General features: G+C 34.0%; 1 protein-coding gene across 1 annotated transcript in view; it reads left to right on the top strand.

The window, feature by feature from the left end:
• STXBP4 (syntaxin binding protein 4) overlaps positions 1-12,620 on the top strand; it is a 171,887-nt gene that overhangs the window by 61,338 nt on the left and 97,929 nt on the right. The window contains exon 9 of the mRNA XM_007448640.1: positions 10,613-10,702. Within this exon, the coding sequence (XP_007448702.1) occupies positions 10,613-10,702 (90 nt within the window). The remainder of the gene's footprint in view (positions 1-10,612; positions 10,703-12,620) is intronic.

Raw genomic sequence — 12,620 nt, 5'->3', positions numbered from 1 at the left:
TGCGGGCCTCTCACTGTGTGGCCTCTCCCCTTGTGGAGCACAGGCTCCGGACGCGCAGGCCCAGTGGCCATGGCCCATGGGCCCAGCTGCTCCACGGCACGTGGGATCCTCCCGGACCAGGGCACGAACCCATGTCCCCTGCATCGGCAGGCAGACTCCCAACCACTGCGCCACCAGGGAAGCCCTCTGCTGCTTTTAATGGAATGTTCTCTATATATCTATTAGGTTCATGTGATCTAATGTGTTGTTTAAGGCCAGGGTTTCCTTATTGATTTCCTGTCTGGATGATCTGTCCATTGATGTAAGTAGGTTATTAAAGTCCCTTATTATTGTATTGCTATATACTTCTCCCTTTATGTCTGTTAACATTTGCTTTGTATATTTAGGTGATTCTGTGTTGGGTGCATAAATGTTTACAAGTGTTATATTCTTTTGTTGGATTGACCCCTTATCTTTTGTTATAGTCTTTGTTTTAAAGTCTATTTAATCTGATATGAGTATTGCTACCCCAGCTTTCTTTTGTTTCCATTGTATGGAATCTCTTCCCATCCCTTCACTTTCAGTCTATTCAAGGCTTTAGATCTGAGGTAAGCCTCTTGCAGGCAGCATATAGTTGGGTCTTTTTTTTTTTTCTTTAATCAGTGGCTTTTGATTGGAGCATTTAGTCCATTTACACTTAAAGTAATTATTGATAGGTATGTATTTATTACCACTTTAGTTGTTTTCTGGTTGTTTTTGTAGTTCTTCTCTGTTCCTATTTTCTTCTCTTGGTTTGTTTCTTTGTGATTTGTTGGATTCCTTTAGTTTATATTTGGATTCCTTTCTTTTGAGTTTTTGTGTATCTATTAAAGGTTTTTGGTTTGTGGTTGCTGTGAGGGTTTTATATACCTGTGTATAGCCATCTGTTTTAAGCTGATAGTCACTTAATTTTGAAGCCATTATAAAAACACTATGTTTTTATTCTTCTCCACACATTTTATGTTTTTGATGTCATATTTTACATCTTTTTATTCTCTGAATCCCTTAACTACTTACTGTAGTTACAATTGATTGTATTACTTTTGTCTTTTAACCTTTGTACTGGCTTTTTAAATGGCTGATCCCTTGCCTTCACTATATATTTGCCTTTACCAGTGGGATTTTTTTCTTCCTTCCATATGTTGTCTTATTTCTAGTTACAGCCTTTTCTTTTCTGCTTAAAGAAGACCTTTTAACATTTCTTGTCTGACTGGTTTAGTGGTGATGAACTCCTTTAAGTTTTTGTTTGTCTGGGAAACCCTTTATCTCTCCTTCAATTTTAAATGATAACCTTGCCAGATATTCTATTTTATTTTATTTTTTGCTTTCAGCACTTTAAATATATTATGCCACTCCCTTCTGGCCTGTAAATTTTATGAAAAATCATCTGATGGTCTTATGGGGTTTCCCTTGTATGTGATTAGCTATATTTCTCTTGCTGCCTTTAAGATACCCTCTTTTGCCATTTTAATTATAATATATTTCAGTGAGAATCTCTTTGGGTTCATCTTTTGGGGGACTCTGTTTCCTCTACCTGAATGTCTGTTTTCTTTTCCAGGTTAGGGAAATTTTTATTTCATTTTTTTCTTCAAATAAGCTTTTATTTCTACAAATAAGTTTTTTGGCCCTTTCTCTCTTCTCCTTATGGGACCCCTATAATGTAAATGTGGTACTCTTGATGTTGCCCTAGAGATCTCTTAAACTCTCTTCATTTTAAAAAATTCTTTCTTCTTTTTTCTGTTCTGATTGTGTGATTTCCACTATTCTGTCTTCCAGATCACTTATCTATTCTCCTTTATTATCTAGTATGCTGTTATTCTCTCTATTGTATTCCCTCTAATGTATTGTATTCTTCAGTTCTGATTGGTTCTTATATTTTCTAAGTGTTTGTTGAAGTTCTCACTGTGTTCCTTCATTCTTCTCCTGAGTTTGGTAAGCATCCTTATGTCCGTTTCCTTGAACTCTTTATTGGGTAAATTATTTATCTCCATTTCATTAACGTTTTTTTTTGGGAGGGGTGGGGGTTTATTTTGATCCTTAGTTTGAAACATTCCTCTGTCTCCTCATTTTATTTGGCTTTCAGTTTTTGTTTCTATAAATTGGGCAAAATAGCTACCTCTGTGGTTTTGAAAGAATGGCTTGTAGAGGAGCATTCCCTGTGTAGACTGCTTGTGCCTGGTGGTTTTGGCAGGCTGGATAGAGCTAGAGCAGGCAGTCCATGGAGAGTGCAGCACCTGAGGCCCCCTCGGCAGGGTGGCTGGGGCTAGAATACACACAGGCTGGAGGAAGGCCTTGGTGAATGCTGCATCTGAGGCCACCTTAGTGGGTTGGCTGGGGTTGGAGTTGTTGCATGCCAGGTTTGGTTCCAGGGGAGTGCTGCACTCAAATCTGCCTTGGTGGGGCAGCTCAGGCTGGAGTGGGCATGGGCCGGGGGAGTCATGGGGGAACTCAAATGATGGCAGTTGCTGGCCCCTCTGACCCCAGAGAGATCTCCAGCAGTTCCTTGCTCATTTGCAGAAGCTCTAGGGTTAGTCCAGGTGCCCTTTAAACTCCTGTTTTTTGGTCGTGTCCCAGGGTGGGTGAGTCTGTGCTCAGGCCCCTCAGAACATCTCTCCCTACTGCAGGTCAGGGTGGGGTTCTCATGGATACCATGTTTCCATCTTTACTACCCATTTCTATGTGGTCCTTCTATGTGTAGTAGCTGTCCATTCAGCCTTCAGGTCTTCAAAATAAATTTCTCTATATGTAGGTGTAGATTGGTTGTGTTCGTGGGAAGAGGTGAACTCAGGGTCTTCCTATGCCACCATCTTGGACCTCTCTTAAATAGTTTTCTTCTTATAAGGAAACCTATTATATAACTCTTTTAAATATATCTAATGAAATCTAATACTATAGGTTTTGGTACCCATAATTATCTTTTAAAAGAAAATTCAGGCATCAGTTCTTAATCTCAGAAATTTATCATCTTTCCTTTTTCTCTGTTAACTCTTACTTCTCTTCTATATTGCCCTAGAATGTTACCCTGATATGTTATAATTTCAAGCTTAAAAATCTTTCATTGATCACCCTATCATTTTGTTGCCAAAAAATTTAGGTAAATTGTAATGTATTTGTTTCAATTTACTATGTTCATTAGATTTTATATATTAAAATTTTCTTCTGATTTGAATAGTAATTATATTATTGATTCACAATCAAAAAATATAAATATGATATAAATTTTGTTAAATTATTTTTATAAAGATAATTTTTTTAATGTAAATTCATATTTCAGGGGGATGGAAGGATTATTTTCAGTCCAGCTCTGTCATTTATAAGATTTCCATATTTGCATGGGCATTTCTGAGCTCTTTATTCTGCTGGTTTATTTGGTTTCATAAGTCTTGATATCTGCTAAGACACACTTTCCCACCTTGTTCTTCTTTTCAAATATTACTTTGGCTTATCTTATCTGTATACATTTTTGCCAAAATCTTGCTACGTTGAATTTATAGACTATTATAACTGATGAACCTACACTGACACATCATAATCACCCAAAGTCCATAGTTTACATTACAGTTCACTCTTGGTGTATACATTCTGTGTGGGTTTGGACAAATGTATAATGACATGTATCAATCATTATTGTATCATACAGAGTATCTTTATTACACAAAATATTCTCTGTTCACTGCCTGTCATCTCTCCACAACCTTGCCCCCCACCCATAGCAACCACTGATCCTTTTATTGTCTCCATAGTTTTGCCCTTTCCAGAATGTCATATACTTGGAATCATACAGTATATAGCCCTTTCAAATTGGCTTCTTTCACTTAGTAATATGCATTTAAGGTTTCTCTGTGTCTTTTCATCTCTCTTATCTGGATGTTTATTTACCCATTTACCTACTGAAGAACATCTTGGTTGCTTCAAATTTGGATAATTATGAATAAAACTACTATAAACGTCATGTGCAGGTCTTTGTGTGGACATAAGTTTTCAACTCCTTTGGGTAAATACCAAGGAACTCAATTGCTGGATCATATGGTAAGAGGATGTGTAGTTTTGTAAGAAACTGCCAAACTGTCTTACAAAGTGGTTGTACCATTTTGCATTCCCACCAGCAATGAATGAGAGTTCCCATTGCTGAGAATGAGAGTTTCCAAAGACCTGGTTGTTTGGAAACTCTCAGGAGATTACCTAGTTCTCCCAGAATTGAAGTGCTGATTTAGCAGATCTGATTTACTCTAAATGTAGCATTTAGAGTAGGAAGACTGAAGCTGTAAGAGCACGGTTCTCCTTCCACTCATCCAGGTGTTTTGTTTTTATCTACCTAACGTTGATAGCAGAACATGGTTTTCTAATTGCCAAAAAGTATTAAAAGCTACCATATCCATTTATGATGAGGAAAGGCAAAGGTGGTTGGGTGGCTTACAATATAAGTCAAGTAGGGAATTCAGAGTACTTTGTATGAGCATGCAAAACTTTCTTAGCAACTGCAAAGAAATACTCATGCTCCAAATTAGTAATTTACTTCCTTTTTGCCAATATGATTTTAGGGCAGATAAGAATGTATTCAGTCTGTGGCATTTTGATAGCAAAAGCAAAGTGCTGATGGTAATGGTGCAAGGCCCACATGCCAATAATTTCCTGTTTGTGGCTTCAAATCAAATATTGTGCAAGAGTCATTATATCAGTTTACAAGAATTCTTTTGTTGTATTCCACTTGTCAGCACACAGAAGAATCCCCATAAAAAGACCTGAATCCACAAATCCATAGTAAGAACGCATTTTACTTCACCACACTCACATATGTAACTGAAACAAAAGTCTCAAAGCATTACTTACCTTTTCTACATCCTTGTGTTCTTATTTAATATTCAATTTTATTTCATTAAATATTTGGTCTTATAATTTACTAATGAGTTATGCACCGCAGTTTGAAAATACTGTAAAAATCATTACTTGTCAAACAGCTCACCAGAAACAAATTTTAAAAAATATATTTTTTAGTATTTTTCCCAATTTTTTTTTTAGTTGAAAAACAGTATAGTGCCTCATGTGAAATAATATATCAATTAATCTGAGGTCATGATGCTGACATGACATTCTGTGAAGGTGAGGAAATTCCCCTCTGGTCACCCCCTCAACCATCTCATCTTAAACAACAGAGTCAGATTTTATAATCCATGTTAGGGATGCTTGTTTTTTACCCATATGTTTCCCTTTTTTTGGCTTGTATTTTTCTTAATTTATTTTTTAAAAATATTTTTACAGAAGCATAATGGACACAGTAATAAATAGAATCATACAGATGAACTTATTTGCAAAAGCAGAAATAGAGGCACAGATGTAGAGGACAAATGTATGGACACCAAGGGGGTAAGGGAGGGGTGGGATGAATTGGGAGATTGGGATTGACATATATACACTATGACGTATGAAATAGATGACTAATGAGAACCTACTGTATAGCACGGGGAACTCCACTCAGTGCTATATGGTGACCTAAATGGGAAGGAAATCCAAAAAAGAGGGGATATATGTATACGCATAGCTGATTCACTTTGTGGTACAGCAGAAACTAACACAACATTGTAAAGCAACTATACTCCAATAAAAATTAATAATAATAAAAAAGAATCATACAGTATGTACTCTTTTGTAACTAGCTTCATTTGCTGATCATTCTGTCTGACTCATAAGATTTCTTGAGATACTATCTTTTAAGAAGAAAGAATTGCTGAGCCAGTATAGTCAGTCCTACTTTTGTTTAGTTGACAAAAAACTTTTGGTTTTGGAATAATATGGCATTTAGAAGCAAAAATATAATTATCTTTCTGTGATTCTAGTCATCATTGCTATATTAAAAAATTCACACAGTGCTATACCTGTGACTGGCACAAGATTACACACAGAAAAGGCAAGGTTGGAGCCTACATCTAGCAGTATTCTAAAATTAGCAACAGCAGACTGTAGTCCATGATATTGCGATGGCTTTACCACACTAATCAAGTATCATAAATGGATTATATTAAAATCACAGAACACCATAAGTATCTGAATGTAGACTTTTCACAATTGGGGTTCGTGTTAAATCAATTAAGTGGATTGCATTTTAACAAGTGAAATAGAATAGAATGGAAAATATCAAAGTGAACTGTATATAATAAGAATGATAATATTTCACTGATATAAATGGTATTTCTCACTATGTGTAGCAGTAAATACTTTATAGCCACTTCACTATATACTCATCTGTAAAACATTAAATGTATATTGAACAACTACAGTGTGTGTGGCATTGTGTTAGGTGCTCCAGCACATGTTATTAAGATAAATAAAACTGGAGCCTGCCCCTCAAGGAATTTAGGGTATAATGTAAAGAAATTTACAAATAAAGTTTAAAAATGCATTGTGTGATAAGGCCATAGTAATAATAGTGCTTAGAACATTAAGAGAGGATTCATAACAGAGTTGGCTTTTGAGTGAGTTTTGAATGATAAATAGGATTTTATCTGCTCAAGAGGTGAACAGAGAATGATAAGCGTTTTTACTAGCATGAAAAACAATGTGTATAATGTGTTGGTAAGCAGAGAGTAATCTATGTTTTAAATAAGATAATTGGGTACATGCAGGTCAGTGAAGGAAGAGTAAATAGTAAACTTAGAAATTTGTACCTGTGTTAAGTGAGGAGCCATTAAGGAGGATAATGACATGATCAAAGTGGTATTTTAGAAATAGTAATCTTAAATAGTGTTGGTTATCTTGGAAGGGATTAACGTGGTGGTTGGTAGTCTAGACTACCAAATATGGAATAATAAAGAGCTAAACTATGGTGAAGATGAGGAGAATGGAAAGGAATGGTGAGACAGATCTAAGATATTTACTGAAACAAGTATCTCGTCAATGAGGCTTGCATTTGGATGTCAGAACCAAGGGAGAATGAGTTAAAGATAACTCTGAAGTTTTTATTCGGATGATTAATGACATGTTGTTACTTTTACTGGAAAGAGAGAATAAGAAGAGAAAGGTAGAGAAGGTGATGGGTTGTGTTTTGGAAATAGTAAGTTCAAGATGCTGACAGGTATAAATAACCAAAAGGCAATTGGAAATAGGGAACTGGGCACCAGGAGAGGGATTTGAGAATGATCTGAAGGGTGATAGTTATGATAGCATGGCAGTGAATATTATCACTCAGGGAGAGCTTGTAGAGAAGGCAGCGGAAAGGGACAAACTTTGGGGAACCTCCCTTTTCCCCCATTTAAGGAGTAGAAGTGAAATTAAGTCAAGACAGCCTAAATATTCTGAGGGTAGATGAGATAGTGGAGTATGAAAAACCTAGGGAAGAGAAAGTTTCAAGAACAAATGGCTTGAGCAATGTTATATGTAGCAAAGTGGTTAAGAAAGTTGATGAGAGGCATTTATTTTGTCAAATAGCAGGTTGTTTGGTGACACTACAAGTAATTATTTTTGAAATGTGGGGATGGGAGGAAAGATACGTAAACCAGATTATAAGAAGTAAAAGGAGTAAGCAGGGGAAATGGAAGGGGAAAAAGGGGAATACACAGAAATTTTAAGGAAAGGACATAATTGGATGGATTCGTAATGGAAGGGTTTATCAATAAAACTAGACTGAAACAGAGGTTGTTGTTTTGTTCTGTTTAAAATGAATTGAGGCTAGGAAGGTGGGCAGTGCAATAGTGGCTATCCAGAATTGGCACAAGTCAAGTAACTTAAAAATTATGATGATGGAGCACAGTGAAGGGAGAGTTGAGGTCACACTTGCTCAGCTCAGTGCAGTGACTTTCTGAAGTACCTCTTGATATCTCCATAGGAGATGTGAGAAAGCAGAGTAGAAATGATTTATAATGTTATGTACCAGGTATCGCAGAGGTCAAGGAGCCTGAGAGTCGAAAATTATATCATGGGAGCCAGGCAGGAAAGGAGGATAAAGTCCAAGAACTGGAGGTATATTAGAAAATAGGTATCTGTCTGGAATCATTGATGTTAAATAGCAACAATTTATTTATTTCATTTGCTGCTTGCTTAGTTGAAGCATATTTGGAAAGTCACTGGGTACAAAGGGGCTTTTCAAAGAATTCACAAGTAATATCTATGGCCAGTTTTTTTTCTGTTTAGCCCTAAAATAGCAATAAAGTTATAAAACTTTTTTTTTGAAGTCATGGTGTGTTCTATGACTGTCGCCTAGTGCTTTGCCTCCCCAAATGGTACCATGGACTCTTTTATGCATGATTTACCTTCATTTTAAATGCAAAAATTTGTGATTACATCCCTAAAAATCCCAATCCATAATTTATCTTAGTAAATTATGATAGCTCTGTTATCTAGATTCTCATTTAAACTCCTGAATTATTTTTACTTCTTAAGATAACAAGATAGAATAAGACCATCTGAATGTATAGTAGCAGTGTTTCCCAGAATGTGCTTGGTAGACATTAGTCCCATGAGATACTACAAAATAAAGGAGAGTGTGTGTGTGTAATATGGTTGGAAAACTTGAGGAAAACAAGTCATTATGTTACCTTTTGGGATATTCAAAATGCTTATTAGCATATCAAAACTACTGGAAGCCCTGCAGGAAAGAAAGTTAATTTTTTCTAAATCCTGCATTTCTCTAACTTATCTGACCTACAAGGACCACTATCACCATCACCATCATCCAGTTATGCTTTTATACAAATCTAATTAATATCCTTTGGAACACATTTTGGAAAATATTGCTACATGTGAAATTGTATTTGGAAGTAACCTAAAACAGTGTAAGAATGAATTCTGTGACTACTTATGAAATAGAATGACAGAGACAGATGAAGAATATGAGATCATGTTATTATGGACAATGGCCATAGGTACACAAAAGCAAATGTGTCAGAACAAAAGGAACCAATAATTTTAGGGAAAATATTTCTGCAAAAACTTGAGGAGTGACCCCAACTTCTGTTATTCTAAGACTTGGAAAGCAAATCTGAATTTATCATATCCATACGACCATGATTTTTTGTTGAGCAGTTAGTAAAAATCACAGACTAATGTCAGATCTCTGTGGGAATCTTGGAATGGCCACTTACTAGCTGTGAAACCTTAGGCATTTTACTAACCTTTTGAGCCCATTCCCTCATGTAAAATAGACACAAAGTTATGGTAAGGATTTAATATTGAATATATACAGTCCTTAGCAATGTATCTGCACAAAGTTCCTAGTAAATGGTTGATATTATTAACTATTTGTATGATCCTTTCCTACTTTGCATTCACCTCTCCTATCTGAAGAGCCCTGCTTTAAAGCTCATACTTATATAGCAATCACTTTCTCTATTCGGTCCTATAAATCATATTTTCTATACTTTATTTTTAGTTCTATTATAACTTCTGCATAGAAGATGGCTATAATTAGAATTGGATTTTTATCTCTGATAAGATTGCCATTTTTTTTAACCTTATAATTAACTGTCAGAGATCAAGCTAGAAGTAAGAGAAATTGTCATTTCTGCTATTTTTTGTTGTTGTTATTCACCTGTGCATGAATTAATATTATCTTCAAGACAGTTTCTGTGCAGGAATCTTTTTAAGCCACTTTGGCTGTTACATTATATTTCATTTAGTTAAAACAATAATAGGCATAATCAATTAATGTACTTTACTGGGTTCCTGTAAACTATCTTGGTTGATAATGTCCAGCATTTTGTTAGCCTTATATACCATGTACTTGGTGTGGACATCTTGAAGGAGTAGTTTATGTTGATAACTCATAAAGTCTTTTTAATTGAAGTATAGTTGATTTACAATATTGTGTTAGTTTCAGGTATACAACATAGTGATTCAGTATTTTCCAGATTATATTCCATTATAGGTTATTACAAGAATCTGGGTATAATTCTCTGTGCTATACAGTATATCCTTGTTGCTTATCTATTTTATATATAGTACTTTGTATCTGTTAATCCCTAATCCCTGTTAATACCCCTAATTTGTCCCTCCCCGCTTCCCTCTCCCTTTAAGTAACCACAAGTTTGTTTTCTATGTCTGTGACTCTGTTTCTGTTTTACATATACATTCATTTGTTTTATTTTTTAGACTCCACATGTAAGTGATATCATATAGTATTTGCCTTTCTTCTGACTTATTTCACTAAGCATAATATTCTCTATGTCCATCCACATTGCTGCAAATGGCATTATTTCATTTATATTTATGGCTGAGTAATATTCCATTGTGTGTGTATACACACACACACACACACACACACACACACATATAAACACATACATTATAAACACAGTCTTAAAATTTGGACTTTAAGGAAAAATTATACTGTTAAAATAAGAATAATAAAGATGAGACCAGAGTGTGTATATCTCATAATCATCTAAATTCTGTATTAGTAACAAAAATATAAGGTTAAGCTTAAATGAATTAAGTTACCCCAGATTATTTTAATATTCTCTTTTATCTAATGAAATGACTCCAAAGTAAGAAACTGAATCTTGTTATTGGAATGCAAAAGCCTAAGACTCATCAAAAAGGATTTTTATGTTCTCATAATTAGTATCTAATGTATAACTTTTCTCTTATATTTTAATGTTGACAGCTTCTTCCCTGTGATTCCTTAGAAGCAGATGAAATGGAAAGGCTTAAGCATGAAAGAAATGATGCCTTGGAAGAAGTGAATACACTTAAGGTAATCTCCAATTTAGCTTCCTTATATTTTCTTTAGAAAAATGAAAAGAAAGAAAATTACCTTCTGTTGAATTCTGCAGTATCGGGCTTAGTTTTTTTTTAAAGAATATTAATATCAAATAGCTTAGAATTGAATATTAATACCAAGTAATTTGATATTTATTTCTTCAGCTGACCTTTAGAGAATTAATTTTTTAGTTCACACACTTATTTATATTTCACAGTCTCCATCTAAGATTCAGTGTGAACAGTGGTTTTTAGTTATCCCTTCTGATCTGGCTACTTTTCACCCCTTTTTTTTCTTCCGCTGATGGCAAGAATAAGGAGCCAATAAAGATTAGATGAGAAGCCCACAAAACAACCCATGACAGTTTTGGATCCTCAGATGTTCATTGGAAAATACATTTTCTCCCATGTTCATGGGAATGCTTCAGGGACATCTTGTTTCACTAACATAATTTAGAATTAAGGCAATGTGATTTAAGGGAAATAAAAACACAGTATATCCCAAATATACTTTAAGATTTTGGTTCTCTTTATATATCTTCATTTCATGTTTAGTAGAATACTAAATTTACATTATATCCTAAGTTTTACAGAAAGCCATTATATTTTTCAAATCTTCAAGAAAAGCAACATAACTACTTGATTTACCATTAATTCACCATAGGAATATATTTTTAAATTACTTTTAATTATTTTCTTAAAAAAGTAAAATTCTATTATTTGTTTAATTTTAATTAAAGCAAAATCTTTACACCAAAAAAAAAAAAAAAAAAAAAAAAAAAAAATTTCCCTGCTACCTTAGTTTTTAAATTCTGACCTCTAGAGGAAGCCATTGTTTAACATATCTTGTTTATCCTTTCAGAGACTTTCTCTATGTAGCCAATCATATGTTTAAAAATACATGTGTATATATTTTTTAACTTTTACAAAATTGCATGTATTACACACTTTTTTACAACTTGCCTTCTTTTTTTCTCTTTGTTAGCATTATATCTTTGGTTACTTTTCAGGTTAACATATACAGATCTACCTAATTCTTTTTAATGCCTCTCCTATCATCAAAAGGTTCTATTCTAGGTTATTTAACCAGTTCCTCATTGATGGATATTTAGGCTACTTCCAGTTTTCCATTATTAAAAATAATTCCATCATAAGTAGCTTTGTAGATGTATCTTTGGGCCCTTGTGCAGTTGTAAAAGTACAAATTGAATACATTTCTGAAAGCTGAATTGCTTTTATCAAAGAATATGGATGCATAAAATTTTATATGTTGCCAAATTCCCTTTCAAAAGATAATACCAATTCATGTTACTTCCAAATGTAAGCATTTTACTACTAAAGGAATATTTTATATTTCTTTTTACATCTTTGAAACCACTATCCACATTTTTTTGTGTAACAAGAGTTAAGATGAAAAATATAAATTTAGTTTTAAAAATATATTGACAGTAGTTTCCTCATATTCTCTTAGAAAACATCTCCAGGGTTGGTTACATTGGTAAGACAGCATTTTTATATAACTTACTCTGCATAAGTCATTGAGCCTTACGGTTCATCAGAATTTTCTGAGGCTCTCAGATCTTTTTTATTTCCCTAATGTTTATCATTGTTAAATTTAGTGATATTTTCCTGTTTTTTATTGGAATATCAGTAGTAATTATTAGAATTTTAATTTAATTTAACATTTAAACAAAGTTTTCCTGAGGAGCTATTCAGTAAATCAGGATTCACATTTAAAATTTTTGAGATGTAACTGAGCATACCCTACTGTGACAAAACCTAAAAGCACAGGTAAAATATATTCTATATTTTATAATTTCCTTTACCTGAGAACCTATCTATTGGCTGAGAACCACTTGTTTAACTATAGAAAAGATTGTACAAAGCAATAAATATTTCATTTGAGATAATGT

This window comes from Lipotes vexillifer, unplaced genomic scaffold (genome assembly GCF_000442215.2).
Source record: "Lipotes vexillifer unplaced genomic scaffold, Lipotes_vexillifer_v1.1 scaffold331, whole genome shotgun sequence".
In the NCBI taxonomy this organism is placed as follows: Eukaryota; Metazoa; Chordata; class Mammalia; order Artiodactyla; family Lipotidae; genus Lipotes; species Lipotes vexillifer.
This window is presented reverse-complemented; position numbering and strand designations above follow the sequence as displayed.